At 35.6% G+C, this 26531-nt stretch overlaps 1 protein-coding gene and 1 long non-coding RNA gene across 2 annotated transcripts; one reads left to right on the top strand and one right to left on the bottom strand.

Moving 5' to 3' along the window:
* LOC109717819 lies at positions 1216–2746 on the top strand. The gene is made up of 3 exons (XR_002218314.1): positions 1216–1412; positions 1500–1604; positions 2535–2746. It is a non-coding gene; the product is annotated as an uncharacterized LOC109717819 (long non-coding RNA).
* Positions 11170–18082, bottom strand: LOC109716953 (trans-resveratrol di-O-methyltransferase-like). Its single transcript, XM_020242578.1, has 2 exons — positions 17209–18082; positions 11170–11623 (listed from the first exon to the last, which is right to left on the bottom strand). The coding sequence occupies exons 1-2, from the start codon at positions 17995–17997 to the stop codon at positions 11324–11326; spliced, it is 1089 nt and encodes a 362-aa protein (XP_020098167.1). The 5' UTR covers positions 17998–18082; the 3' UTR covers positions 11170–11323.

Raw genomic sequence — 26531 nt, 5'->3', positions numbered from 1 at the left:
AAGGTGAAGGTAGCAGGGGCGACTAGGGTATAGCTGGGGGCTGGCTAGGGTTAGGGTTAGGGGATCAAAACCCTAGGAGCTATAAATACCAAGGTGCAACTTTGCAAATAAGTCCACCAAACCTCAGTATTTATAACTGAGTCCTTCACAGTGCGTGTAAAACGCGCGAACACCCCTCCACGTGAGATCCCACGCGAAACGGTACATAAAATATCGCGACTTTCGCGAAAATATCATTTTGCCCTCACCGACCTCTCCTCGATCAACGTGCGATCTCCGCAGATTCGTCCGTCGGATTTGCGAACGGATCGCACCAGTGCGATCAGCACCTCGGAGATAACAAAGCTACAATTTTGGTTCACCTCGATTGATCACGGATTCGCGACGAAATCCACTCTCTCTCCAAAAGGCCAAATATCACGCACAATTACAAATAAAACACGTATTATCAGATTTTCTTGAAATCCGTGCATCAAAACCAAAATCCGTCAGCACCAGTAGTTCCAAATTAGCTGAACCGGTCGAAACGAGCTATTGGACTGCTATGAACGGAGTCCAATACGCACCAGAAGCCAACTCTACTCCGTGGCTTCTCCGAAAAATCGGAGTTACTATTCACTTAAGTGAAAACTAAAAATCGCGTATCTTCTCCATTTTAGCTCATATTCTTCTGAAACTTGACGAGTGCTTATGTAATTAAATTACACACATAAACATCGTCAACTGAGAGTTTAACTACACTGCAAAAATCTCAGTCCTTACATATATATAGAGTTGAGCTGGAATGCTATCGGTAGCAAACGGGCTCCATTGCCACCCATTTGTTTTCGATGATGGAGCCTCCAAATCGACGATCGGCACCGTTGAACNAAAAAAAATATATATATATATATATATATATATATATATATATATATATATATATATATATATATATATATATATATATACATATATATAGATGCCACGTGCCCATGCATGCATTTCATGCCTATCCATTTATGTAATTGAGGGTTGCACCAACACCTCATTAATTAATTTTCTCTCTCGTTTTGGCCGAAGCAACGACGAGCTCGGGGAGTTGCCGCGAGCCGATTTCGACACCAACGACGCACCGCGAAGCCGTTCGAGGGTACGGTTGCAGTCGTAGCGTCGCAGGGAGCTTAGGCAAGGGCATGTTTTCGTCGTTCTCGATGCCGCGTCGATGTTCGATTAGCCTTTGAGGTGAGTGTTCCGTTGCATTGCTTCAAGTATTGTCATTTCGAGCTTGGTGCTGATTTGCAGAATTTCCAGCGTCGACCGTCGGTATTTCAGTACGTACTCGGCGTAGGAGCGTCGGTTTTCGACGGAACTTGGTTTGTTGGATTCAGGACTTCGAGAGGAATCCATGAAGCCCTTACTTACTGGATTTGGTAAAGATTTGCTAGGTCGAAATTTTGCTTCTCTCTGTTGCTGTTGTTGAGGCAGAATTAATGCTTATTGTCGGATTCTCCGTGTAGAGTTTGGCAGGAGTTTGACTTCGGGCCTTGGGAGGTTTTCAGACGTTTTGGTAGGTTGTTCCGCAGCCGAGGGGAGTTCCGTGCTGCCAGGGATTAGCGAGCGAGGTTGGTTAATTATCGGTTTATACTCCTAAGTGCTTAGTAGTCAACATGTATGAATTTTGGATTTTGTGTAGTTTAATTTAGCTCGAATTCATTGATTATTATGTGAATGGCTAATCTGAATTTGGAGCATGTAATAATAAATTAAGTAAATATACATGTTGGACTTGGAACTTGACTTAGGAGAAAACATGCGTTTGGGACTTGTCACCTATTTAAACTATCTGATTTAGCCCTAGGGGCCGTTGTATTAATTTATACTGTTGCAATACTCTCAAAGTAAGTATTCCAGGTAGTTTAGTTTTCAGTTACGCTCGTGCTGGGATGCCGAGTGTATTTTTTTTTACTATAGTGTTCAGGCTGTTCCGGATTGTTGGGTGCCGTCGGGATTGACGGTGGACCCGTATCGCCTTTTTGGCGTTGGATTGTGCCGAGGACACGATACCGGTTGGTTGTTAGACTAGTTTGAGTCGGTTACTGGACTTTGGCTTTCAAGAGCCTGATTGAGCTCGACAGAGATACGCTGCATACTCGGTTGGGTAGCGCCCACGAGTGCCACTCCGGAGACGGGCTTTGTGCTTTCGCGTTGGTGTCGCTCATGCCCGTTGGACTTGCTCTCCACGGACCAGTTAGTGTGGACGTAGTTGGATAGTCGCAACTGGGCAGGGACGGGTGTATTCACAGTCCCAGGGACGGGTAGGTTTACGGTCCCGATTGGATTGGGTCAGATTTGACATTTTCTACAGTTGGTTAGTGTAGAGCATGATAGTGTAGTGATCGATAGCGATAGAGTTTACTTCCTGCTTTTCTGACTACTCTTGCTCCCTTCTGTAGACTTAGTGGGTGGACTGATGTTGTTTTCGGTGGTACCCACTTACGACTTCTTGTTTTTACAGTAGTTCTCACGCCCAGTTGTTACCCCTGTTTTTGCAGAGCCACAGGTTTCGGCTGCTGCTCCTTCCGCGGATCAGGATTGAGGCAAGGGCGTCGCAAGTTAGAGCCCAACCCGACGAGCTGAGCTAGAGGCATCCCTACTGCAGGTAGATGTTTTGTTTCGAGTTTATGTACATAGCATTCTTAACTCGCCAGTGCGAGTAGCTCTGTATTTTGGATTTGGTCTATGTATTTGAAACTCGGTTTGTTTAGCATTTGTTTACTTGAGCAGCTCTATACTACTGTTTATAGTATTGTATGTTTACAGGTACTGTTGTCGCTTCGTATACAGGGGAAACTCCTTTGTATACGGTGAATTTGTCGGCGTGCCCGGAGAACAAGACATCCGGGGCGTGACAGATTAAGTTGTATCAGAGCCAATTACCAGCCGGAAGTGTGAGATGAGTCTCGGCTGAGCCAGGGTCTGGATGACAGGCTAGCGAGATGAGTCTCACATCGCTTGGTACTTGTAAATCTGAGCCTGACGAGGACGTCAGGGCTTAAAGGAGGGGAGATTGTGAGACCCCAGATAGTCCTATATATGAGATATAATAGGGCTAAACTCTTAACCCGGCTTAAGCATTTTGGGTGGTGGCAAGGCCCAAGAGGTTAAGAGAGTTAAGCGTGCTAGGACGGGAGTAGTCCTAGGATTGGTGACCCCCTGGGAAATTGATCCAGTTTCCGCTTAGTAAGCTAAACAAAGTTGAGAAACTCATAATCCTTAGCAGTTTGCAACTGAAGGAAGACTTAACTTAAGGCTGTGAATAGTAGTAATTAGAACGCTTTTTCGACATAGCGGAATGCTGATTTTGAGATTTGTGAACACCTTTCGCCTCTCTTGCCCTTTGCGATAGTAAAAAGGATAACGTCGCATTCTCTTCCTCTCTTTTTTTTTTCTCGTTCTTTTTTTTTTCTCTTCGACCCTCCTCCACCGCTTTCGTGACCCTCCGCGACGATAACAAGGATAGTGTCGCGTCCTCTTCCTCCGCCATCGACGGTGCCGCCACCGACACCGGTGCCGGAGAAGGGGGACTCATGCAAGCGCGGGGGAGAGCATAGCGGACAGGGGCGATGAGATCGTAGTCGAGGCAGTGCTCGCTGTCGCTCGCGAGGGTGAGGACGAAGACGCACCCGCGCTTCTTCAATAAGCGCTTCTAGCGAAGGTGGTGGCGGCGGGTAGAGAGCGAGGAAGAGATCGCAGCAGCTGTGACATCCCAATAATCCCACATCGGGTAGCTATGACTAGATATGGGAGTATATAAGTTTGATTATGCTAGATATAATAATTAGGCTTAAGCATTTTGGGTCGTTGGTTTGGGCCCGACGAGTTATTATTACTAGTGGGCCAGATCGTTACATTTGGTATCTGAGCCGGTTCATTAGCCAGAAGTGCTAGATGAGTCTTGCCTGAGCTAGAGTCGGAATGACAGAGTAAGTCAGGGTCGGTGAATAATAGGCTAAGTCAGGGTCGAAATGACAAGGTTAGCGAGACAAGTTTTGCGTTGCCTGGTGATCTTGGGCTTTGTGTGTATTTAGGATTGACGAGAATGTCAGAGGCTAAACGAGGGGAGTCTGTGACATCCCAATAATCCCACATCGAATAATTATGGTTAGATGTGAGAGTATATAAGCTTGATTATCCTAGATATAATAATTGGGCTTAAGCATTTTAGCCGGTGGTTTGAACCCAACGAGTTATTATTGCTAGTGGGCCGGATCATTACAGCAACGAAAAAGAATGCAAAAAATAAAAATAATAAAGAGTAAAAAATAAAAAAATACCTTTTTATTCAAGAAGATGAAAAACCAGAGAGAAAAGAAAAAGATGATGAAATTACACTGTTTCAGGAGAGCGTTGTACTGTTTCAGATAAAACTTACACTCCTTGAGTGAAGGGGGTGGGTGTGAAAGAACCACCGAGTATAGTAGTTAGAGCGCCAAATAATGGAGTAGTACTATGACAACGACCTTCTCGTCGTAGCTCAATCCAACTTCTGGTGTCTTCCCCAAATCCATATCGCTCAAGTTGTCGCCAACCCCTCGAATGCCTATGAAATCGCTAAGTAGGAATAAGACTAATTTATTCTTTATATTATAAATAAATAAGTTTGATGGCTTAGTCTCACCTCACTTATTTATCGGTAAGTAGTGTGTAATTAGAATTATACCTTTCACTATCCTTCTCTTTATTAATTATAAAAAAAAAATTAAATTTGAATTAAATTTTGAACTAATAGTAATTTTGACCAATTTGCATAAAATATCTACTAATTTTGAGCTTTTGCAAAAGTTGACCGCATTTTTGGATTTTGCAGATTCAGATTGGCTTTTTAGGAAACTGACAAAAACACCCTTATTCCCTTTTCTCTTTGCTTTTTTTTTCTCTCGTTTCTTTTTTTTTTTTTTTTTCTCTCTGACCCTCCTCCATCGCCTATCCTGCCCTTTGCGACAGTAAAAAGAATAGCGTCGTATTCTCTTCATCTCTTTTTTTTTTCTCGTTCTTTTTTTTTTTCTTCGACCCTCCTCCGCCGTTTTCGTGACCCTCTACGACGATAACAAGGATAGATAGTATAGTAGCCTAATTATATATATATATATATATATATATATATATATATATAGTGAGGCTACTATGCTATCGGAAGCACGGAGCCTTCCGTGCTTCCAGCTCATTTTCGATATTGCGATTTTCGAATCGTCGATGCTCCGTTAAAACTTGACTAGAGTTATTTAAAAGTACCTAGAAAATTAATTTTTTGATTTACGAATCGATTTGCCTAAGAACGCAAGGGGCTACAAATCCAACCTGGAAAAATAAAAATCTTACAAAAATGTGATAATATGACATTAAAATTTCAAAATCAAAAGATATTGATCTGTTTATATAGTATACAAGAATTTTCTATCAAAGATTCACCGTGATTTGGATTTTCTAGCACCGTTAAACTTGCAACACGCTCACTACACCAATTGAAATTATTGATTTTGAGCCATTTCCATTCGATCACTAGACAAATGATATCGAAAATAATAAAATTTATTTTCTAGGTACTTCAATACTCAAATAGTTTAACGGAACACCGATCGAACGATTCAAAAAAAAAGTCCCGCCAACAATCCCCCCGAAAAACAAAACGAGCTGAAGCACGAAGGCTCCGGCTTCTCGAAGCATAGTAGCCTCACAATATAATTATATATATATATATATATATATATATATATATATATAAAACCTAAGGTAAGAAAATAATTTCTGTTAATTATTTATGTGTCATATTTATAAGTTACTTGCCAAAGTAAGCTAGCTATGGTTGGTACACTCATTAATTGACTTATTTATTAGTACAGCAAATATTATTCTATTGTTTTTGGGTATGAAAACAAATTGCAGAGCATTTTTTTATTACACTTGTCCGCTTCTGAGCAAGTGGATAGGGCTCTGGGTTCGGTATGCTTGGGCCTACAGGCATGCTATTTTTTTTTTTTAAAAATATTTTAAAAAAATAGTGTACCAATACATTTACTTATTTATCCTTTCCAAATTTATCTTAAAATTATCAAAATATTTTTTAAAAAACTCAATTCCATTAGTAAATCCTAACGAAAAATAAGATTCTTTTAAAATTTTGAATGACATATTAGGTATTATTTCAATAGAAAATTAAGATGTGTGGACTAGTTGCATGTGACTTTTCTATAATATTAATAATAATTGACAGGTTGGTGTGGCATGCTCTCTCAAATAGTATGCCGATTTTTAATTCTGCAATTTATCTTTTAACTTCAATATCTTTGGTATGTCTAGTAGTTTGTGATAGCTCAATTTCTTCTTTAAATAATAAGATAGGATTTTTTTTTCCCCTTAGCTGTAGAGATTATTTTTTCCAATTCTAATCTAGTGAGAATTTCTATGTAAAAATAAAGTCACTTTAGGGGGTGTTTGGTTGAGCTTAAAACGAATCAAAAAATTATTTTCGGTATGAAAAATATTTTTTCGTTCGTTTGATTCGACGTAAAAATATTTTTCTGTAAAAGCATTTTTACGGATTTGGAGAAAAATTGAAATTTTCGTTTTTCACTATTTTTCGACAGAAAATGAAAAACTCAAGCTGCATAAAATTTTCTTATTTATTTTTTTACACCAAACCAAACAAATATGAATATTTTTTTTTGTCAACCAAATAAATATTGATAGAAAATTACTATTTTCTCCTTCAAATCAAATATTACAAAACATAAAACTTTTTTCCATTGAAATTTTTTTTTATTTTTCTTTTTCACAGTTTTATGTTGAACCAAATGGACCCTTATTAGCGAAAGCGGAAGTTGTATAGTCCCAAATTTTAGTTTTAGAGCCTAAGCTTAACATAGCTTTTGATCACAGTAAACTCTTCAAAAAACTAGAGCTGAATCAGTTTTTAGGGCTTAATCAAGGCCTGACCCCATCGTTCATGCTCATTCCAACAATAAAGCTCGTTGTAGAGACTGTAATTTTTTTATTTTTATTTTTATTTTTATTTTTATTTTTATTTTTTTTCTGGTTTTGCCAGGTAGTCAGGCTTAGGATAGCCCTATCCAAACTCGACCAGGTAGCAAAAGCCTAATTTCAAACTTAATTTGCATTTCCAGTAATCCAAGTATAAGCTTGCAACAAGTGCATATTTAGCATTCAGAGACATATTACGCAAGGATTTAAGTTTCCGTCGACACGAATGATATCTACTGTACCATATCGTGTCAACTAGATATCGGTACGATACAGATTCTGTGCTAATGGCACAACTTAAAATACTCTATTCTTTAAATTAGTAAATAATTTTCTCAATGAAGTTTAAAAAATTTGGTAAAAATACAAAATAAATAGCTAAAATATTTTGTTGCTAAAGAAAATAAATATTTCATGATATTAGGTATTGGTACACATGAATTTTTTATGACCGGTACCAATAAGTTTTCGGCACGATTCTGTACCATGGTACTTAAATCGTTGATATTACGTATATTGTAGATACATTTCATTCTAACATTTGGCTATAAACAAAAGTATACATTGGGCTAATGTATGGATACTGCGCAATAGTTTTCTGATATGGGGACTTAGTTCATGTTCTTGAACACTTCATTTGAATCATTTCGTGAACTTCGTACGATATAATTATTTCCTCATGAGTTGAATAGTTTCCAAAGAAAGGTAGTGTAAGTTAATTTTCGCGAACTAGGCTAGAATATTATTAATAACACCAAATCATTGGTGCTATTAAGTTTTTGGCCATTGGATGAGGCGATATACAGTTAGGATGATAGTAGTCCCCTAAGGTTGAGTGGATGGTTGGTTTATTATTTAACAGATGAAAATGATCAAAGGAATTGATCTAACGGCAAAAAACTTGATAGCACAAAGTGCTTGGTACTATCAATAGCATTGTAGCCGGACTCATTTTTACATTTACTAGTAGTGTAAGTGGGTCATGTTCAGTATGGGCCATTTGATATTCGAGCTTGGCCCAGAATGCCCAGAAACAGTAATAGGCATTGGGCTTGGCTTTGGATTCTAAAAGCTTAATATCCATTAAACCTTGTTTAGTTGCACTTCCGCTAAGGGCTATTTGTTTGGTGGGGGCAGAAGAGGTTGGAGGGCATTCCTATGCTCGATCTCAACTTCACCATAGTAGGGCATAAAATCATATTTCCACACTACATACGAGGTAAAGATCGGCGCTTACAGGTCATACGCTTCCAATTGCCCTTCATGTCTAACCTCCGAGATCGCCATTCTCCACCAAATGTCTGCGCGGATGAAGTGAGAGAATTTCTTGTTGGAGATCATGCAAAACAAGCCTAAATCGACCCTAAAGCCGAGTTTTCCGTAACTCAAACTGGGCCTAAATAAAGCCTAGTTGGATGGACCTTGTTTGAGCCCGGAACCAGTCTCACATCCAAGTAAACCGAAAAATTTAGTAAACGTTTCTATTACAATATATAAAAGGATTGGCCACAACTACATTACTCTAACACATTTTCTGAGAATTTTTCCTGAGAAAAAAAAAAAGAAGAAAAGAAAACACATTTTCTGAGAAGCTACTAATGCGTTGGTTATTTTGAAAACCCATGTATGCCTAGATTGGCTTGCACTATATAGACCAGTACATTAGAAGATGTAAATGGTAATGGTAAGGATACTAAGAACATTACTCGGTGTGTTCAAATATATTATCATAATGTCAGAGCTGACAACTCAGCTCGTTGTTTACGAGCCAATTCACATTCAATTCGAAATAAACTTGAGATCAAACTATTCATTTAATAAGTGAACTGAACACAAACTAAATATTTCCGCTCAATATTTTAAAGAGCCAAACATAAGCTTGGACCAGTTCCCTCGCGTTCGACTTGACATAGTTCGAATATATATACTTATACTAATATACTTTGTATGTATTATATTTATGAATATACAATTATACATACAAAATACAAATTTTTTCTACTTAAATTTTTGGATGCAAAAAATACTAATCTTTTAAATTAGTCAATCAAAGTTTTAAATTTCGAGTTATAAACAAGTCGATTTATATAGGAGCAAGCTTGTTTTCGTAAACTAGTCGAGGTAATGAATCAAACACAAGCTATTTTGTTAAATTGCAATCCAATAAAAAGTTAGACTTTTCAGCTCGTCACAAACTAGAGCCGATCTCTAGTTGGTACCAGCTCGCTCATGTGATCAAACATTTAGCACCGATATTTGCTCTTTTGACCTCATTATTTTTTGCATCCGCATCTAACCACTAATTAAGATTGTTTGTTCAAAAATGGTCTCTTTTACCGACCGTCTCTAGCGCAAGTGACAAAAGGGCTTGATGGTTGGTATCCGAAATTCAAGTTCGAATCCTGGTTGATTCACATTTACAGCTAAGTTTATTTCTAAATGAAATAAACGAAGCGGGTAACGTGCTACCTATCTCTAAAAAAAAAATAGTCCCTCTTTAGTGAGCTCAAAAGGCGCATCAATCCAGTTTCCTCTATTTTTTTTTTCTACATTCATATCGACCCATAGAAATTTTTTCGCAAAAAATTATATATATTAATTAAGTGGACAACTACGTGGGTCGACTGCGTGCATATGTACAAGCTAGTCTTTGTTTGATGATATATTCTTTTTGTAATGGAACAGAAATAAAAAAATTCGTTGTTAATTATTATCGTATATTAGAAGTTAATTTAGAAGACCTTACTTATAAAATTACCTTCTCGTTCGTTTCGTTTGCATTGCTATGGTCTATGGATATTTCTTAATATTGTCTTTATTAATTACTACTGTAAAACTATTATGTTTTTTAAAGGATAAATAGTTGGTGCTTTCGACTTTTTAGTCATTGAACTATTAGATCAAAAAATTTATAAAATTATAATGATAGTGATCCACTTAAAATTTAATGGTCCTTTTTAAGAATAATAATATTAATCTAAATACTAAAAATAATCAGGAGGTTTGATCTAAGAGTTAAAAAATTAAAAATACTAGATGAGTGGTACTTTTGGAAGCAGCATAATCCGACTCTAATTATTATATAAAAGTTGAGATACTAAATTTTATTGTCCTTGCATTACTAGATTAGAAAAAAAAAATTAAAACATAATTTTTATATTATTGAATATACCTTGCTATGCAAAATTTGTAAATTAGGAAATTCAAATATTTCTTTTGTACGGAGCAACGAATTTACAAACAGTGGCAACCCCTTACTTTTAAACCCACCCCCCCCCACCAAAAAAAAAAAAAAAAACAATCTATCTATGGTCAGTACCGTCGCACGGGTTAATCAGACGCCGCAAATGGATTCCGAGCCGTATCGAGCAATCAGAGCCGCAGAGCCCCTGCCTACTTAACTTTTTTTTTTTTTTTTTTTTTTTTTGGCGTTGATTGATTGGGGATTAAAACGGAAGATGAGCTCGGGAGGAGACGGGAGAGGGCCGAGGCATTTATATGCGATCGGGGAGGTGATGACGTCATCGTGGGGCCCTGATGACGTCGCGGCAGTTACCAAAACCCGCCGTTGCCGCGTCAAAAACGCACGCGAGTCACGTTTTGTTTTGTTTTTCTGTGTTGTTTGTTTTGATTATATTTATCGCTACTAATTTTAAAATTCTGAATTTCTTTTACAAATTTTTAATACATTTTTACTTTACATCTCGCGGTTTAGAAAAATTAAACTTAACTACTACATGATTTACCACCTTTTTACTTAACTATCTGTGGTTTTATTTTCATTTAACTATAAAAATTTATTGTTAAATATAGTAACATTGGGTGGTTTTAATTTATTTTCTTTTGGTATCCTATTTTACAACAAAAAAAATTACAAAATAGTTAAGTAGAATTTTTTATTTTTTCTTTGCCTATAAAATAGTTAAGTACAAAAACTTATTACCTTTTATTCTCGAACCAAACACTACCTATGTGAATAGTATTACGGCCACCGGAACGCATAGAGCATTCACGTTAGATGTCATGAGAGACAGAAATGAAAAAAAAAAAGAAACCAATCAAAAGAGGCCACAATTAACTATTAATTTTTTATTTTCTTTGCAAGGTGAAACTGAAAAGAGTCTTATCCACCCAACAATCACATTCAGGTGAAACTAAAAACATCTTATTATTATTTAACCCCCATTATTATCAATAGTAGTAAAAGATAAATAAACAAAAGTCCATATTATTTAACCAAACCATCACAATCCATAACAAGCACCAAGTCCACCTGAAAGTTCACCTCGAAAGAAGTTTCATCTTAAGGATACACCTCAATAACTGATCGGAATCCAAACGTGGCAGCAATCTTGTAATCACTAAATCCTGCTTCGGTGAATATGTTGCACCATTCCTGCTCGTCTCTCTCGCGTCCCCCGGTTTGGACCATCATCCACACGTCGAAGAAGAGCTGATTCTCCGTCGCCTTCTCTCCCGGGCTCGACCCCATCACTTGCTCCATGACGATAACCTTCCCTCCGGCCTCTCTTGGTGGGATCGCCTCCTTGCACTTCCGCAGTATCCTCACGCAAACCTCGTCGTCCCAATCGTGTAGAATCCACTGTGAACAACTTAATTATAGTGTTCGAATTAACTAAAATTGTAAAGTCCACTGTAAACATCATAAGTAACCACCATTTAGAGTAGCTAATTGTTACTCTGAAAGCCGATTAGGAGGCTTGATTTATTATTATTTTTTTTATTTTTTTTGAGAAATAGGATAACTACAACAGAATTAGGTTATAGAGACACATATTTGGAACAGTTTTGTATAAGTGTCCCATTTATACTAAAATTTTTTTAAAAATATACTAATGTCTAAAACTAAAGCCCAATTCAACCAAAAATAAAANATCCACTGAAATTCTAGACGAAGAGCCCTTCCCTTTCGTCCTCCTCCGCCATTGCGGCCAACGAGGCAAAGTTTCGTCAGTTGCTAAATGTTTAAATAAGTATTGAGAAATTAGCAGCACTCTTTTTAGATTATAGCGACACTCTTTAACTGTCACTATATACCTAGCGACCCCACATAAGCAACACTTTTTAAAAGTGTCGGTAATTTAGCCAGCAGCACTTTTTTTGACCTGTACCGACATTTAAAAATATCACTATAGACCGTTTTTGCTGTAGTGGATGCTTGAAATTTCACTCATGCATTTCAAATCTAGACGTCACGGATACTGACATGGGACATGAGACACGACACGATTCAGACATCGCGACTCAGCAACTATCAAAATATTAGAACACGGATACGACATGGACAACTACTAATAAAATATAATATTTTTAATTTAATAATATATTTTTATTATGTATAAAATATTAAGTTTGGTAAAATATTATTATATTTCTCGTACGTATGAAAGTTTGTAAAATTTTCATTAATAATTCATATATTTTAAAAAAATAAATTCTCCACCATGTATAATTTATTTATATTGTCAAAAAAAAATTATATGCATTCATCAAAAAACTAAAATATTTATCATCTTATATTATATATGCATAGAAAAAGTAAAATAAAAATAAATATATATATTTTTTAGTTGTATGCGCTATGGATCGGTATTAAATGGGCGTTCAAGGAGTGTCCACATCGGATACGTATCTGACACGGACATGCGCGTGTCCGACACAGACACGCGAGGCTTACAGAAGCGTTCGTAATACATAGTTTCAAACAAAAGAGTTTTGAGTTCCCAAATTCTCGAATTACATAAAAGGCGCGTTTGGCTCGTGTTTTGTAACATCACAGATTATTTCAATATATCCAGATATCTTCAATTTCTGAATAGGATTACTATTGATACTGCATTAACGCGTTTGGTTTAATGTAGTAATATAATGCTGGATTGCAGTATATACAGTATTACTATATTTGGTTCAGTTTATAAAATTCAGTAATCCTGACAACAAAATATAATCTATTTCAAAATTGCTTTTAATCATATTTAGTAATTTTTTTTTATTTACAAAATAATAAATTTTTTAATAAATTTTATTTTAAATAATTTAAATTTTGAATTTAAATTTTATTTTTTAATTTTAAATTTTAAATTTTAAATTTTAAATCTGTATAAAAATATAAAATTTAATATTTTAATTTAAAATATAAATATAAATTTAAAAATTTAAAGTTTAAAACTTAAAATTTAAAATTTAAAATTTAAATATACATTTAAATTTTAAAATTTAAAATCTAAATTTGAAGTTTAAAATTTAAAATTTAAACTTTGAAATTTAAAATTTAAAATTTAAAATTTAAAATTTAAAACTTAAATTTAAATTTTAAAAATTAATTTAAAAATTAAAAATTTAAAATTTAAAATTAAAATTTTAAAAATAACGTATTGAAAGGGTTTGTGGGTTCGAATGGATAAACTTATAATTTTATATAAATGCAAAATAACCTGTCATCAGTAATACGAGATATTCATCTCCCGCTCGATAATATTTTCGATGTAATTCTGCATCATTCGTAATGCCATATTACCGACCAGATTAAATACTCGATGAACCAAATATAGTAATTTTGACAGAATTATCTATAATCTTGCTAGAATAATCTGAGCCAAACGCACCCATAATATTTTCTAGGAGGGTTCTTAGGGCAAGGTAACCTAAGGGAAGCTTTAAATACAAAACATAAATACCTAAATATAGTTAACAAACAGTGCTATGCTTCTCTGTCATACAAATGGAATGGAAGGAGTTGTTTGGTTACTAAAAAAAAGTAGAACTTTTTAATGGAAACTTTCTTTCAAGTTTTTTCGTCTGTTTGGTTATGAAAAAAATTAGTTTTCTTGAATTTTTTTTTCAAATTTTATAAAATACTATCATTTTTATTTTTTAAAAAGATAAAAAATAAAAATATTAATTTACCATTAAATTTGAAACCAAAAAGATAAAAATTTGAAAAAGAGATTTTTCACGAAAATTTTTTGTTTCAAAAGTTTTTTTCTATGCTTTTCTGACGAACCTAACAACGCCTAAGCTACTGACTATCTGCAGTTTGTTTAAATTTTTGAAGATATGTATAATTCTCGTTGTTAATATTTTACTTTATCTACTTTTTGAAAATGAGCATAATGCTACAATTAGTTAATGTTTCATTACCTGAGTTCTAAACCTTTTTGGACTCCGTGCATTACCGGACTGCGCGCCGCGGGCTGGCGGAGAGCCCGGCTCCGCTGCGGGCGCGTACAGTTGAGAATTTGTGCATAGTTTCAACTATTGTATTTGAGCCTTCTCGTTCAATTTCAACTGAAACAGTTAAATTTAAATACATCCAGTCAGATATTGGATTTGAATCTACATTGAGAGCTACAATACAGTTGCAATTGCATACAATCAAATAATTCTTTATTGTGAATATGAAACGAATGAGATTAAAAAAAAGTTAAAAATGTATCGAACTTACTATAACGATCCAGCCCACTAGCAATAATAACTCGTTGGGCCCAAACCACCGGCCCAAAATGCTTAAGCCCAGTTTTATTTACTAGCGTGTAGGCCTCATATAAGCTTATCGGAATCAGTATCCCATCGCAGATAGGACTATTAGGGGCGTTACAAACTTCCCATGTTTTAGACCTTGACGTCCTCGTGAGTCCAATCACACACACAGCCCAAGTTCACCAGGCGATGTGAGATTCGTCTCGCTAGCTTTGTCATCCATAGCCTGACATAGCCAGTCACTTTGTCATACAGACTCCGGCATAACCTATCACCTTATCTTTTAGAGCCTGACTCAGCCGAGACTCGCCACACATTTCCGGCTGATGATTGGCTCTGACACCAAATGTAACGACCCAGCCCACTAGCAATAATAACTTATTCGGCCCAAACCACCGGCCAAAAATGATTAAGCCCGGTTTTATTTACTAGCGAGTATGCCTCATATAAACTGATCGGAATCAGTATTCAATCGCGGATAGGACTATTGGGGGCGTTACACTTACCTAATCTATAGATTATTTTGATTCAACTATCCAATTTTTTACAATTTTGATTTTACTATCTAATCTTTTAATTTGTTTGATTTGAGATACTGAATGATATTTTTGCTTCAAAATTTGAATCGGTTATTTATTTTTACATATTTAATTAGTATACTTTATATAAATGATGCATCCAAATTTTAAAGTCAAAGTACCGTTGGCCAATTCAAATCAAATAATAAGAATGTTTGATGGTAAAATCAAAATTTTGAAACTTAGGAAGCCGAATTAAAATGATCCATAGTTTAGATAAGTTTTTGTATATTTTTATTTTGGCTAAATTACATAAAATCCCCTGTCAAAATGTAACGACCCAACCTACTAGCAACAATAACTCGTTGGGCCCAACCACCAGCCCAAAATGCTTAAGCAAATGTAACGACCCAACCCACTAGCAACAATAACTCGTTAGGCCCAACCACTAGTCCAAAATGATTAAGTCCAGTTATTATGTCTAGCCCAATCAAACTTATATACTCCCACATCTGATGTGGGACTACACCGACCCGGCTTAGTCTGTCATTCCGACCCTAACTCAGCTAAAACTCATCTCATAATTCTAGCTGGTGGCTTTGATATCAAATGTAACGACCCAGTCCGCTAGCAATAACAACTCGTTGAGCCCAAACCACGGGCACAAAATCTCTTATATACCCAATTACATTCCCATTCCTATTCGATGTGGGATTATTGGGGTGTGACAGACTCCCCCCGTTAAGGTCCTAACGTCCTAGTCAGTCCAATCACATACACAGCCCAAAATCACCAAGCGATATGAAACTCGTCTCGCTAGCCTTGTCATCCAGACCCTGACATCGCCGATCACCTTATCATAAAGACTCCGGTATAATCTATCACCTTATCTTTCAAAAACCCTGACTCAGCCAAAACTCATCTCACACTTCCGGCTGGTGAACCTGGCTCTGATACTAATGTAATGACCCAGCCCACTAGCAACAATAACTCGTTGGGCCAAACCCTAAGCCCAAAATGCTTAAGCCTAGTTATTATGTCTAGCTCAATCAAACTTATATACTCTCACATCTAGTCATAACTACCCGATGTGGGACTACTCAAGTGTCACACAAAATTCGATTTCTCACTCCCCCCCGATCTACCCTCTTGTAAAATGAAAATTGTTCACAGGAGGGATACGGTGTGAAATGTGATGACAAAATGACCATTTTGCCCCTCGTCATTTTCGCCTCCTTCCTTATCTTGCTCATCCGCTGCCTCGATCGACCGCGGTTAGCGTCTCGATCGGCCGTGATTCCTCTCTATTTTCTTCTCCACCTACTCCCCTTCTCCTCCTGCGCCCTTGTCGCCTCTCCATTTTGGCGATAGTAGAAAGAAAATCGAGGTGGACGCGGATGGAAAAGTGGGCAAAGGTAAGAGGGCGAAGGCGAGGCGGCACTAGAAAGCAAGAGGGTGTTTGTGGGCGAGGGCGAGGCGGTGAAGGAGGGCGAGGCGGCGAGGCGACGAAGCGGATGAGGGCGAAAGACAGTAGAGGGCGGAGGGTATTTTTGACATAAAAAATATTTTATAACGGAACCCTGACGGATCACTAACGGTAGGAGGTGAAGTGAACATTTTTTATTTTACACTGGGGCAAAGTGTAAGTTTTTAAATGACAGGAAGGGAAAGTAAAAAATCGAATTTTGACAAAGGAATTTTTTGTAATTTAGCTTTTTATTTTTTAAAGAAAGAATAAAATTATATAGAACTTGTCTCAACTATGGACCATTTTGTTTTAGCTATCCAATCTTTTAATTTATTTGATGTGAGTTAAACAACGACACTTTGATTTCAAATTTTGAATGTGTCATTTATGTTTGCAAGTTTAGTCAGTATATTTTATATAATTCTTGTAATTATAAATTTATTAAAATAAGTAATTAGTTTACATTTTAAAATTAAAATATTATTGACTGATTCAAATCAAATAAACTGAAAAATTAAATAATTAAAATAAAAATTTTGAAAAGTTTGATAGTTAATTCAAAATGTTCCTAGCTAGACAAGATTTGTGCCTTTTGATTTAAAGGAAAATGAGAACGTTACGAAAGCATGTTAAAAATTCGCAGTATATAGTGTGGCAGTAAGAAAAGAAAAAAAAAAAACGGGAGCGGAATTTTATTTTGACCTTCAACATCACAGCGTCCGCCGGAGGAACGCGCTCGAACATGCTGCCCGCGATAAATTCCACGGGCCCGTCTGCCGGCAGTCCCTGGACCACCTGAGGCAGATCAAGAACAGCACACTTGATGTGCGGAAACGCCCCCGCAACGGCGCGGGCGGCAGCGCCAGTTCCCCCGCCGACGTCGACCAGCGAGCGCAGCCCGCGGAAGACATGCCCGCATTTTCTGACAACCAGGTCCATTACGAACCCCGCGTCCGCCGCCATCCCCTCGTTGAACGTCGCGTTGAACTCCGGGTTCCGGCTCGTCCTGCTCCAGATATCGCTTCCGTGCACTGCCTCGAATGGCGTCGCGACGCCATCCGCTGCTTTAAACCAGCCGCTTATGAGCAGCGACGGCATCGTCTGCACCGGGTCGAGCATCGCGCGAACGAACGGCGCGAGGCTGCGGCGGTCTCCGGCGTCGTCGACGAGCAGGCGGGAGGTCGGGGTGAGGCCGTACAAATCCTCCTCCTCCCCGCCGGCGGCGGTGGCTTCCGACGTCTGCCTTGTGAAGAGGTGGGAGAAAGCGAGCGCGCGCATGAGGCGGCGGAGCGGCGGCAGTCTGGCGGCCGGGAGGTTGAGCGCAGCGACGAGGTCGGGGACGGAGACTGGGGCGCCGTGGCGGTGGATGGCGTTGGGGATGCCAAGCTCGATGGCGCACTTGAGCGACATGGATTTGAGGAAGACGAACGAGTGGTTCCATAAGTCGGATTGAGCTGCTACCAGGAGATCGTCGTCCCAGTAGTGCTCCATAATTTTCACTCCAACAATTCTACTCCTCGGGTTTCTTAAATATATATAAAAATATAGCTAAATTATAAAGAATCCTCATGTCAATACTCACTTTTTTATTCTTTTTTTCTGTCATTCAAAAACTTATATTTTATTCTCTTAAAAAATAAAAAATATTCATTTCGGCTCTCGCCGTCAGTGTTCCGTTTATATTTTATTTTTTATACCCAAAATACTTCTGAAACCTTCATTTTCCTTCTCCTTCCTCACCAACATCCTCGACTGTGCCGCCTCGCCCTACTCTGCCGCCTCGCCCTTGCACACTTCTCTGTCCGTGCCCAAACACACACTCTTGCCCTGCTCCCCGCCTCACCATCGCCCTCGCCCTCGCCCTCGCCCTCGCCCGCCCTCGGCCCATACCCATCACGATCTCCTCCCTACAATCGCCGAAATAGAGAGGCGGCGAGGGTGCTGGAGGAGCAAGGGAGTAGGTAGAGGAAACGGAGTCGGAACTGAAGTCGAGAGAGACGCCGGCGATGGTGCGTGCGGGATGAGCAGGATTGGGAAGGAGAGGAGGAAGATTAGGATATTTTGGTCATTTTGTCATACCGTATCCTTGTGAACATTTTGTATTTTTTAAGAAGGTAAAGTGTAGATTTTTGAATAACAAATGAAAAAAGTGAAAAAACGAGTATTGACAGGAATATTTTATATAATTTAGCCTAAAAATATAGAACATATTTCTCAGTTGTTTCATATTATTTAATACAGTATTAAGACAATAAACTCTAAGGTTTTTTATTTAACTGAAGTCTTTTCCTATTTTTTTCTGACTATCAAAAAGTTTCAAACTAGACGTGAAAAAGAGCGTTAAATATAAAAATATAAAAATATCGTTATCTCTTAGCTTAAACTATGAATGCTAAATATAAAAGTATATGTTATATAACAATAACGTTATTTAATAGCTTGATTTTTTAGGTACAATGATTGTTTCATATAATTTAAAGGAGCAATTGCTTATATACCCCTGAAAAGTTTCAAACTTTTCGATTTACCTTTCTTAGAAGGCTAATATTGAAAATACCCTTTCTACATTCCAACATATTTTTAATATACCCTAGAGTTAAAATCTGTTAATTAATTCTGTTATCTTTATAAAATTACTATTTTGCCCTTTCAAATATACCCTTTCACCATCACTAACTTTCTTATTTGTCCTTAAAGTCAGGGCCACAAAAAGTAGTTTGACTTTTGGTTTTTTTCCAATATACGTCTCTACCATCACGAATATTTCTTATTTGTCCTTAAGTTAAGGATAAAATTGGCATTTTAATTTTTTTAATTGTGGTAGATATTTAACTCACGTTTAACCCAAGTTAACTTAACAGGAGATAACTGTGGGGGTATTTTGCAATAATGGTGGAACATATGAAGAGTATTTTAGAAAGAAAAAAAATAGGGATAAATTGGATATTTTCTAACGTATGAGACTTGATCTACACTATTGAAAGTATTTGGAAACTAAATTTCATAAATTTTCGGTATCATTTATATAGAGCTAGGCTGGTATACTATCGGTAGCACGGAGGCCTTCGTGCTACCAAATTATTTTCAATGATGCGGCTTCCAAATCAACAATCGACTCCGTTAGACTTGACTTACATTATTGAAAGTATTTGGAAACTAAATTTCATAAATTTTCGGTATCATTCGGAACCCGAACACGACGGATTTCATAAATTTTATGAAATTGAAAGTCTACAAAATAAATTCGGGTTCGGGTCGGGTTCGGGTTCAGCTCGGATACAGTCAAAATCCATATCCGAATCCATATCCATCCGGTTTCTACTTTTGATATTCATATCCGAATCTATATCCATTTAGCATCGGATATATCCGTTTCATTCAGGTTCGGGTTTGGATAAAATTTCGGGTATCCATACCCATTGACATCCCTAGGTGTAATCCTCTTTGGCTGTAGACTTAAGCCTAACTTAATAATATGATATCAAAACATTATTTTTATATTAAAGATGATTTAGAAATTTAAAAATATTTTCACTCCTTTCTAAGTTTATATTATAAAACTACCGATACAATTTGAACCATACTTTCAAAATATTGATAAAAAATTATAAACACTTATAAAATTTTTAGCCATTTTATAAACTAAAATTTATACTTTTAATCATCTATATGTACACTGTTTATACACATATATGAAGATCAATCATAATCCTACTTAGCACTTTCATATTAATTTGGGCAGCGGAGGGGTGGGGTTTCAATCAATTAGTAAAAGACTCAACTAATATAAATTTTCTAGATGGGTTGCGGTTTCAAGTTTATATTTTATTTTTAAATTTGTTAATTATATCTTTTTAGTTGCACATAAAATATGAAATATAAAAATAACAGATTGTAAGTACCGATTATGGTTTTGATTGTTTACACTGTTAAATATAAAAATTTAAAATCAAAATTTTATAATGAAATAAAAATATATTTATAGTATAAGCCCTCATCAAATTAGAGTGGTCAAGTGGAAATTACGCTAACAAGTTAATAAGATCCACCACTAATGTGGTGAGCCTTGTCCATGCATTCTTATTTGTGACAAGCTAATTAGGCATTGAAGATGAGAAATTAGCATATATAATTAATATATTTTTAGAGTCCGACTGGGAAACTATCGATAGTATCAAGGATTTGGTATTTTCGAGTTTTTCACCGTTAGATTTAACCTTTTAACTATTTTTACCAGTTAGATTATACTATTCAGCCAACCACTCATTCAACTCTAAAGGGCCCACATCATCCTAACCACACATTTCTCAATTCAAGAAAAAATTCTAGAATGCAACGGGTATATTGGTGGCGTGGCGCAACAAACCAATAAAATATCTACTTTTAGGAGTATATGTCCCATTATGAGTGTAAAAAAATATTTTATTGTACTTTTGTTTGAAAAAAAAGAATGTGATTGGCTTGCTATTGATGACGTGGTGCTAGTGTGATAGTGTAGAATTCCTCCAATTCAAGGCCTAAAAAACTAATAACACCAATAACTTTGTGCTATTGATAGTATTCCAGTTCCGTTCTATATTTTTATATCTATAGCTTATATTTAAAATTTGACACATTATTATATTTTAAATAAAAATTTAATTTTACATATGTGACATGAAGTATATAAGATCCATCATAGAAAATCTGTTTACAAGATCTAAAATGTTGTAAGTTTGAAAATCTAATATTTAGGTGTCAAATAGGTAAGAAAATCAACGTTATTAAATTATATAGTTCATGATAATAGAAAATTATTATGAAAATTATGTATTTTATATAGACAATTTTTTTAAAAAAAATTATAAAGATTATATTAGTTTATATTTAGATTTAAAAATTAAAATAATTATACTTCAGTTACAATGATTATGATGGATACACCTGGTCTATTGAATAATTAACTCTATCCATATGCTTTTCTTAGCACTTTTTATTCTACAAATAACGAAAGAAAAAAAGTGGAACAACTTGCCTTCGATCTCTTGTAAATGGAGAGTTGCTAAACCATATAATTCTTTATATTAGAAAAAAGTTATTAAAAATTTATTTTAAATAAGACAAAATATTTAAATTGTATAGATTACATCAATTTATATTTAGATTTAAAAATTAAAATAATTAGAATTTAGTTAGAATGCTACGATGCATACATCCGATCCATTAAATAATTAATTATATCTATATGTTCTTTTAGGCATTTGTTTATTTCTCGGTGTGCACACAACGCTTACTCTAATTAATCATTTTTCTTTGAGTAACGGAAGAGTGGAAATTAAAAAAACACTTATAAATGAAGAGTTTTAACTTTCTTACAACTAATCTTATCATCTTCAAAATATAAATGAGAAAGGAAAAACTATCTAATTATATATTCTTCTATGAGTAACGGAAGAGGTGAAGAGGAAGAGGCTATCTTCTCATATAAATGGACAGTTTTTAGTGTTTCTTACAATTAATTTTTTTTATCTTTAAAGCAATAAAAACATGAATATTACTTTGTTGTTGCCTTTTTCATGTTCTAAAGATAAGTTTTAGAAAATTTTCTCATCTATTAGTTTCCATCACAAACAAAGTAATAGCTAATTAATTTTTACAAATTTTTCCTTATTTTTTAATAATTTATTTCTTCAGAAAAAGGAAGTATGGTTTTTATGGGTTAGTGCATCAACTGAATCTTAGAATTGAGGAGAAAAGAGATTATAGCAGGAGATACTGTGAGTTTGAATCGTAAGTTTTTCTTTTATCATTTTTTATTATTTATTAACATGAATTGTGATTATTATATTACTATACTAAATTATATGGTTTTTTTTGGAGGTTTAAAATACATTTAAAAATTTCTACTCTCATACTGTAATAATTAAGATGTTCGATTAATCTTTTGGTTTCAATTTTTGTTGTGTGAATTTAATAAGTCATTTCGTAATTTACATCTTTTTTTTCCATGATTATTTGACATCCATATTTGACAATTCGATCTTTTAAAAAGATAATAATAATATATTCCGTAGAATTGAGCTCCTATGCGTTTAAAAGTACCAAGTCATTGGTGCTTGTAAATTTTTAGCCCTTGGATTAATAGATGTACGGTTAGGATGATGTGGGCTCCCTTGGGTTGAGTGGGTGGTTGGTTAAATAATATAATCTAACATATGAAAATGATCAAAGACATAAATTTAACGGTAAAAAATTCACAAGCTTGGTGTTTTTACAAGCACCAAGTGCTTGGTGTTTTTACAAGCACCATAGGCGGACTCATATTCCGTATATGCTTGCTCTCTTTTTATGTATCTAGGGGTTCCTTAGGTGATTGGTTGCATGAAAATATAATTAAAAATATATACTAATATTATTTGTTGAATATATAACTATTAGAGAGAGTGAGTTCCAATAATTATTTCTGCGATTTGCGAAAGAATTCACTATATAAAAATTTTGTTTAACATAAAAAATTACTTAATCTTTCATTTTCTATATTAATCTTTTTTTTATATGTGTGTGTATATATATATATATATATGTATGTACATATTTATTTATTTATTTTGATCTTTCTTTATTTTGACCTTTACTAGTCTGTTGTCGATGTCTTTTTTAAGTTGTTTACAAAAATTAGTTAAATTTAGAAAAGGATAAATTATCGTCCTAGCACGCTCAACTCTCTTAACCTCTTGGGCCTTGCCGCCACCCAAAATGCTTAAGTCGGGTTAAAAATTTAGTCATATTATATCTCATATATAGGACTATCTGGGGTCTCACAATCTCCCCTCCTTTAAGCCCTGACGTTCTCGTCAGGCTCAGACTCACAAGTATCAGGCGATGTGAGACTCATCTCGCTAGCCCGTCATCGAGACCCTGGCTCAGCCGAGACTCATCTCACACTTCCGGCTGGTAATTGGCTCTGATACCATTTGTGACGCCCCGACTTCCCAGGAGGTCACCCATCCTAGGACTACTCCCATCCTAGTACGCTTAACTCTCTTAACCTCTTGGGCCTTGCCACCACCCAAAATGCTTAAGCCGGGTTAAGAGTTTAGCCCTATTATATCTCATATATAGGACTATCTGGGGTCTCACAATATATATGTATAATTAAAAACAGAAGTAGAAATAAATGTCTGATTTGCAAAAGATTTTTTTTTTTTTTTAAGAGATAGGTAGCATGCTACCCGCTTTGTTTATTTTATTTAGAAATAAACTTAGCAAGAAATGTGAATCAACTAGTATTCAAACTTGGGTCTCGGGTACCAACCACAAAGCCATTTGCCACTTGCTTTAGGGACGGTTGGTTGATTTGCAAAAGATTAAAATTGGATCATACATTTTTGCCGCAAAAATATTTTCTTATTCTTTTTTGTAGGTTAAGCTAGAATATTATTTGATAAATTAAGAGTTTAGTAATATGATTTTTTTGTATAATTTGGTTCTACGAAATTTTTTTTATAATACTTCTTAATTTTTTTTTTAATTTTATTTAGAAATCTGTAAAACATAATTAACTATAATATTAAATTGATTGAGGACGTAGATGCCGAAGCGGCCACGGCCTCCACCTTCATCATGGAGGGGAGGAGAACGTTTTTATTCAAAAAATAAAAAAAATAAAGACTAAAAAATAAAAAATACTTTTTTATTCAAGAAGATGAAGAGAGAAAAAAAGAAAATGATAAAATTATACTATTTCAGAAAAACGTTGCACTGTTTCAGATGAAACTTACACTCCTTGAGTGAAGGGGAGAGGGGGGTGTGTGTGAAAAAACCACCGAGTATAGTAGTTAGAGTGACAAATAATGGAGTAGTACTGTGACAACGATCTTCTCATCATAGCTCAATCTAACTTATGGTGTCTTCCCCAAAAACGTATCGCTCAAGTTGTCCCCAACCCCATGAATGCCTATGAAAGCGCTGAGTAGGATTAAGACTAATCTATTCTTTATATTATAAATAAATAAGTTTGATGGCTTAGTCTCACCTCACTTATTTATCGTTAAGTAGTGTGTAATTACAATTACACCTTTCACTATCCTTCTCTTTATTAATTATAAAAAAATTATATTTGAATTAAATTTTTAACTAATATTAATTTTGACCAATTTGCATAAAAAATCTAATAATTTTGAGCTTTTGCAAAAGTAGGTCATATTTTTAGATTTTGCAGATTCGGACCGGATTTTTAGGAAACTGACCAAAAAATTCTTATTCCTTTTTCTCCCTGCTTTTTTTTTCTCTTGTTTTTTTTTTTTTTCTCTAAGACCCTCCTCCATCGCCTCTCCGGCCTTTTGTGACAGTAAAAAGGATAGCGTCGCATTCTCTTCCTCTCTTTTCTTTTTTTTTTTCTCGTTCTTTTTTTTTTTTCTCTTCGACCCTCCTCCACCGCTTTCGTGACCCTCCACGACGATAAGAAGAATAGTGCCGCGTCTTCTTCTTCCGCCATCGCCGGTGCAGCCACCGACACCGGTGCCGCCACCGACACCGGTGCCGGAGAAGGAGGACTCATGCAAGCGCGGGTGAGAGCATAGCGGACAGAGGCGATGAGATCGTAGCTGAGGCGGTGCTAGCCGTCGCTCGCGAGGGTGAGGACGAAGACGCACCCGTGCTTCTTCAATAAGCGCTTCCAGCGAGGGTGGTGGCGGCGGGTAGAAAGCAAGGAAGAGATCGTAGCAGCTGTGACATCCAAATAATCCCACATCGGATAGTTATGACTAGATATGGGAGTATATAATTTTGATTATACAAGATATAATAATTAGGCTTAAGCATTTTGGATCGTTGGTTTGGGCCTGACGAATTATTATTGCTTGTGGGCCAGATCGTTACATTTGGTATCTGAGCCGGTTCATTAGCCAGAAGTGCGAGATGAGTCTTGCCTGAGCTAGAGTCGGAATGACAGAGTAAGTCAGGGTCGGTGAATAATAGGCTAAGTCAGGGTCGAAATGACAAGGTTAGCGAGGACGTCAGAGGCTAAACGGGGGGAGTCTGTGACATCCCAATAATCCCACATCGGATAGTTATGGTTAGATGTGAGAGTATATAAGCTTGATTAGGCTAGATATAATAATTGAGCTTAAGCATTTTAGCCGATGGTTTGAACCCAACGAGTTGTTATTGCTAGTGGGCCGGATCATTACAGCAACGAAAAAAGATGCAAAAAATAAAAAGAATAAAGAGTAAAAAATAAAAAACAACTTTTTATTCAAAAAGATGAAGAATAAGAGAGAAAAGAAAAAGATGATGAAATTACACCGTTTCAGGATAGCGTTGTACTGTTTCAGATGAAACTTACACTCCTTGAGTGAAGGGAGGAGGGGGGGTGTGAAAGAACCACTGAGTATAGTAGTTAGAGTGACAAATAATAGAGTAGTACTGCGACAACGATCTTCTCGTCGTAGCTCAATCCAACTTATGGTGTCTTCCCCAAATCCATATCGCTCAAGTTGTCCCCAACCCCTCAAATGCCTATGAAAGCGCTAAGTAGGATTAAGACTAATTTATTCTTTATATTATAAATAAATAAGTTTGATGGCTTAGTCTCACCCATAGTTAGTTAAGTCGGATTCGGCAAAAATTCGGTACGAATATAATTCGGTTAAAATTCGTTTTCTAATTTTTAAATTCGTTGAAAAATACGGCTAAAAAACGGATTCGATAATTATTCGGATACGTGATTTATACGGATATTATACGTTCACCAATTAAAAATTCGGAATTAAAAATTCGGCTATTAAATTATTTTTTTTCTCAAAATTTATACTATACTATTAGTATAAATACTCATATTTCTTATGAATATAAGAATAAAAAGATACAAAATTAAGCTAATTATGTAAAAAAAATATAACAAACTATATTATGCTTATAATTAAATAAAATATTATATAATAATATTTCTATAATAAAAATAAAATACTATATATAATAAATAAATATATATTTATAAATAAAATTATATATATATATATATATATATAAACTAATGAGAGCAT

Source organism: Ananas comosus, linkage group 11, assembly GCF_001540865.1.
Source record: "Ananas comosus cultivar F153 linkage group 11, ASM154086v1, whole genome shotgun sequence".
Classification (NCBI taxonomy): domain Eukaryota; kingdom Viridiplantae; phylum Streptophyta; class Magnoliopsida; order Poales; family Bromeliaceae; genus Ananas; species Ananas comosus.
The sequence above is the reverse complement of the archived record's forward strand: the minus strand, read 5'-3'. Positions and strand labels throughout refer to the sequence as shown.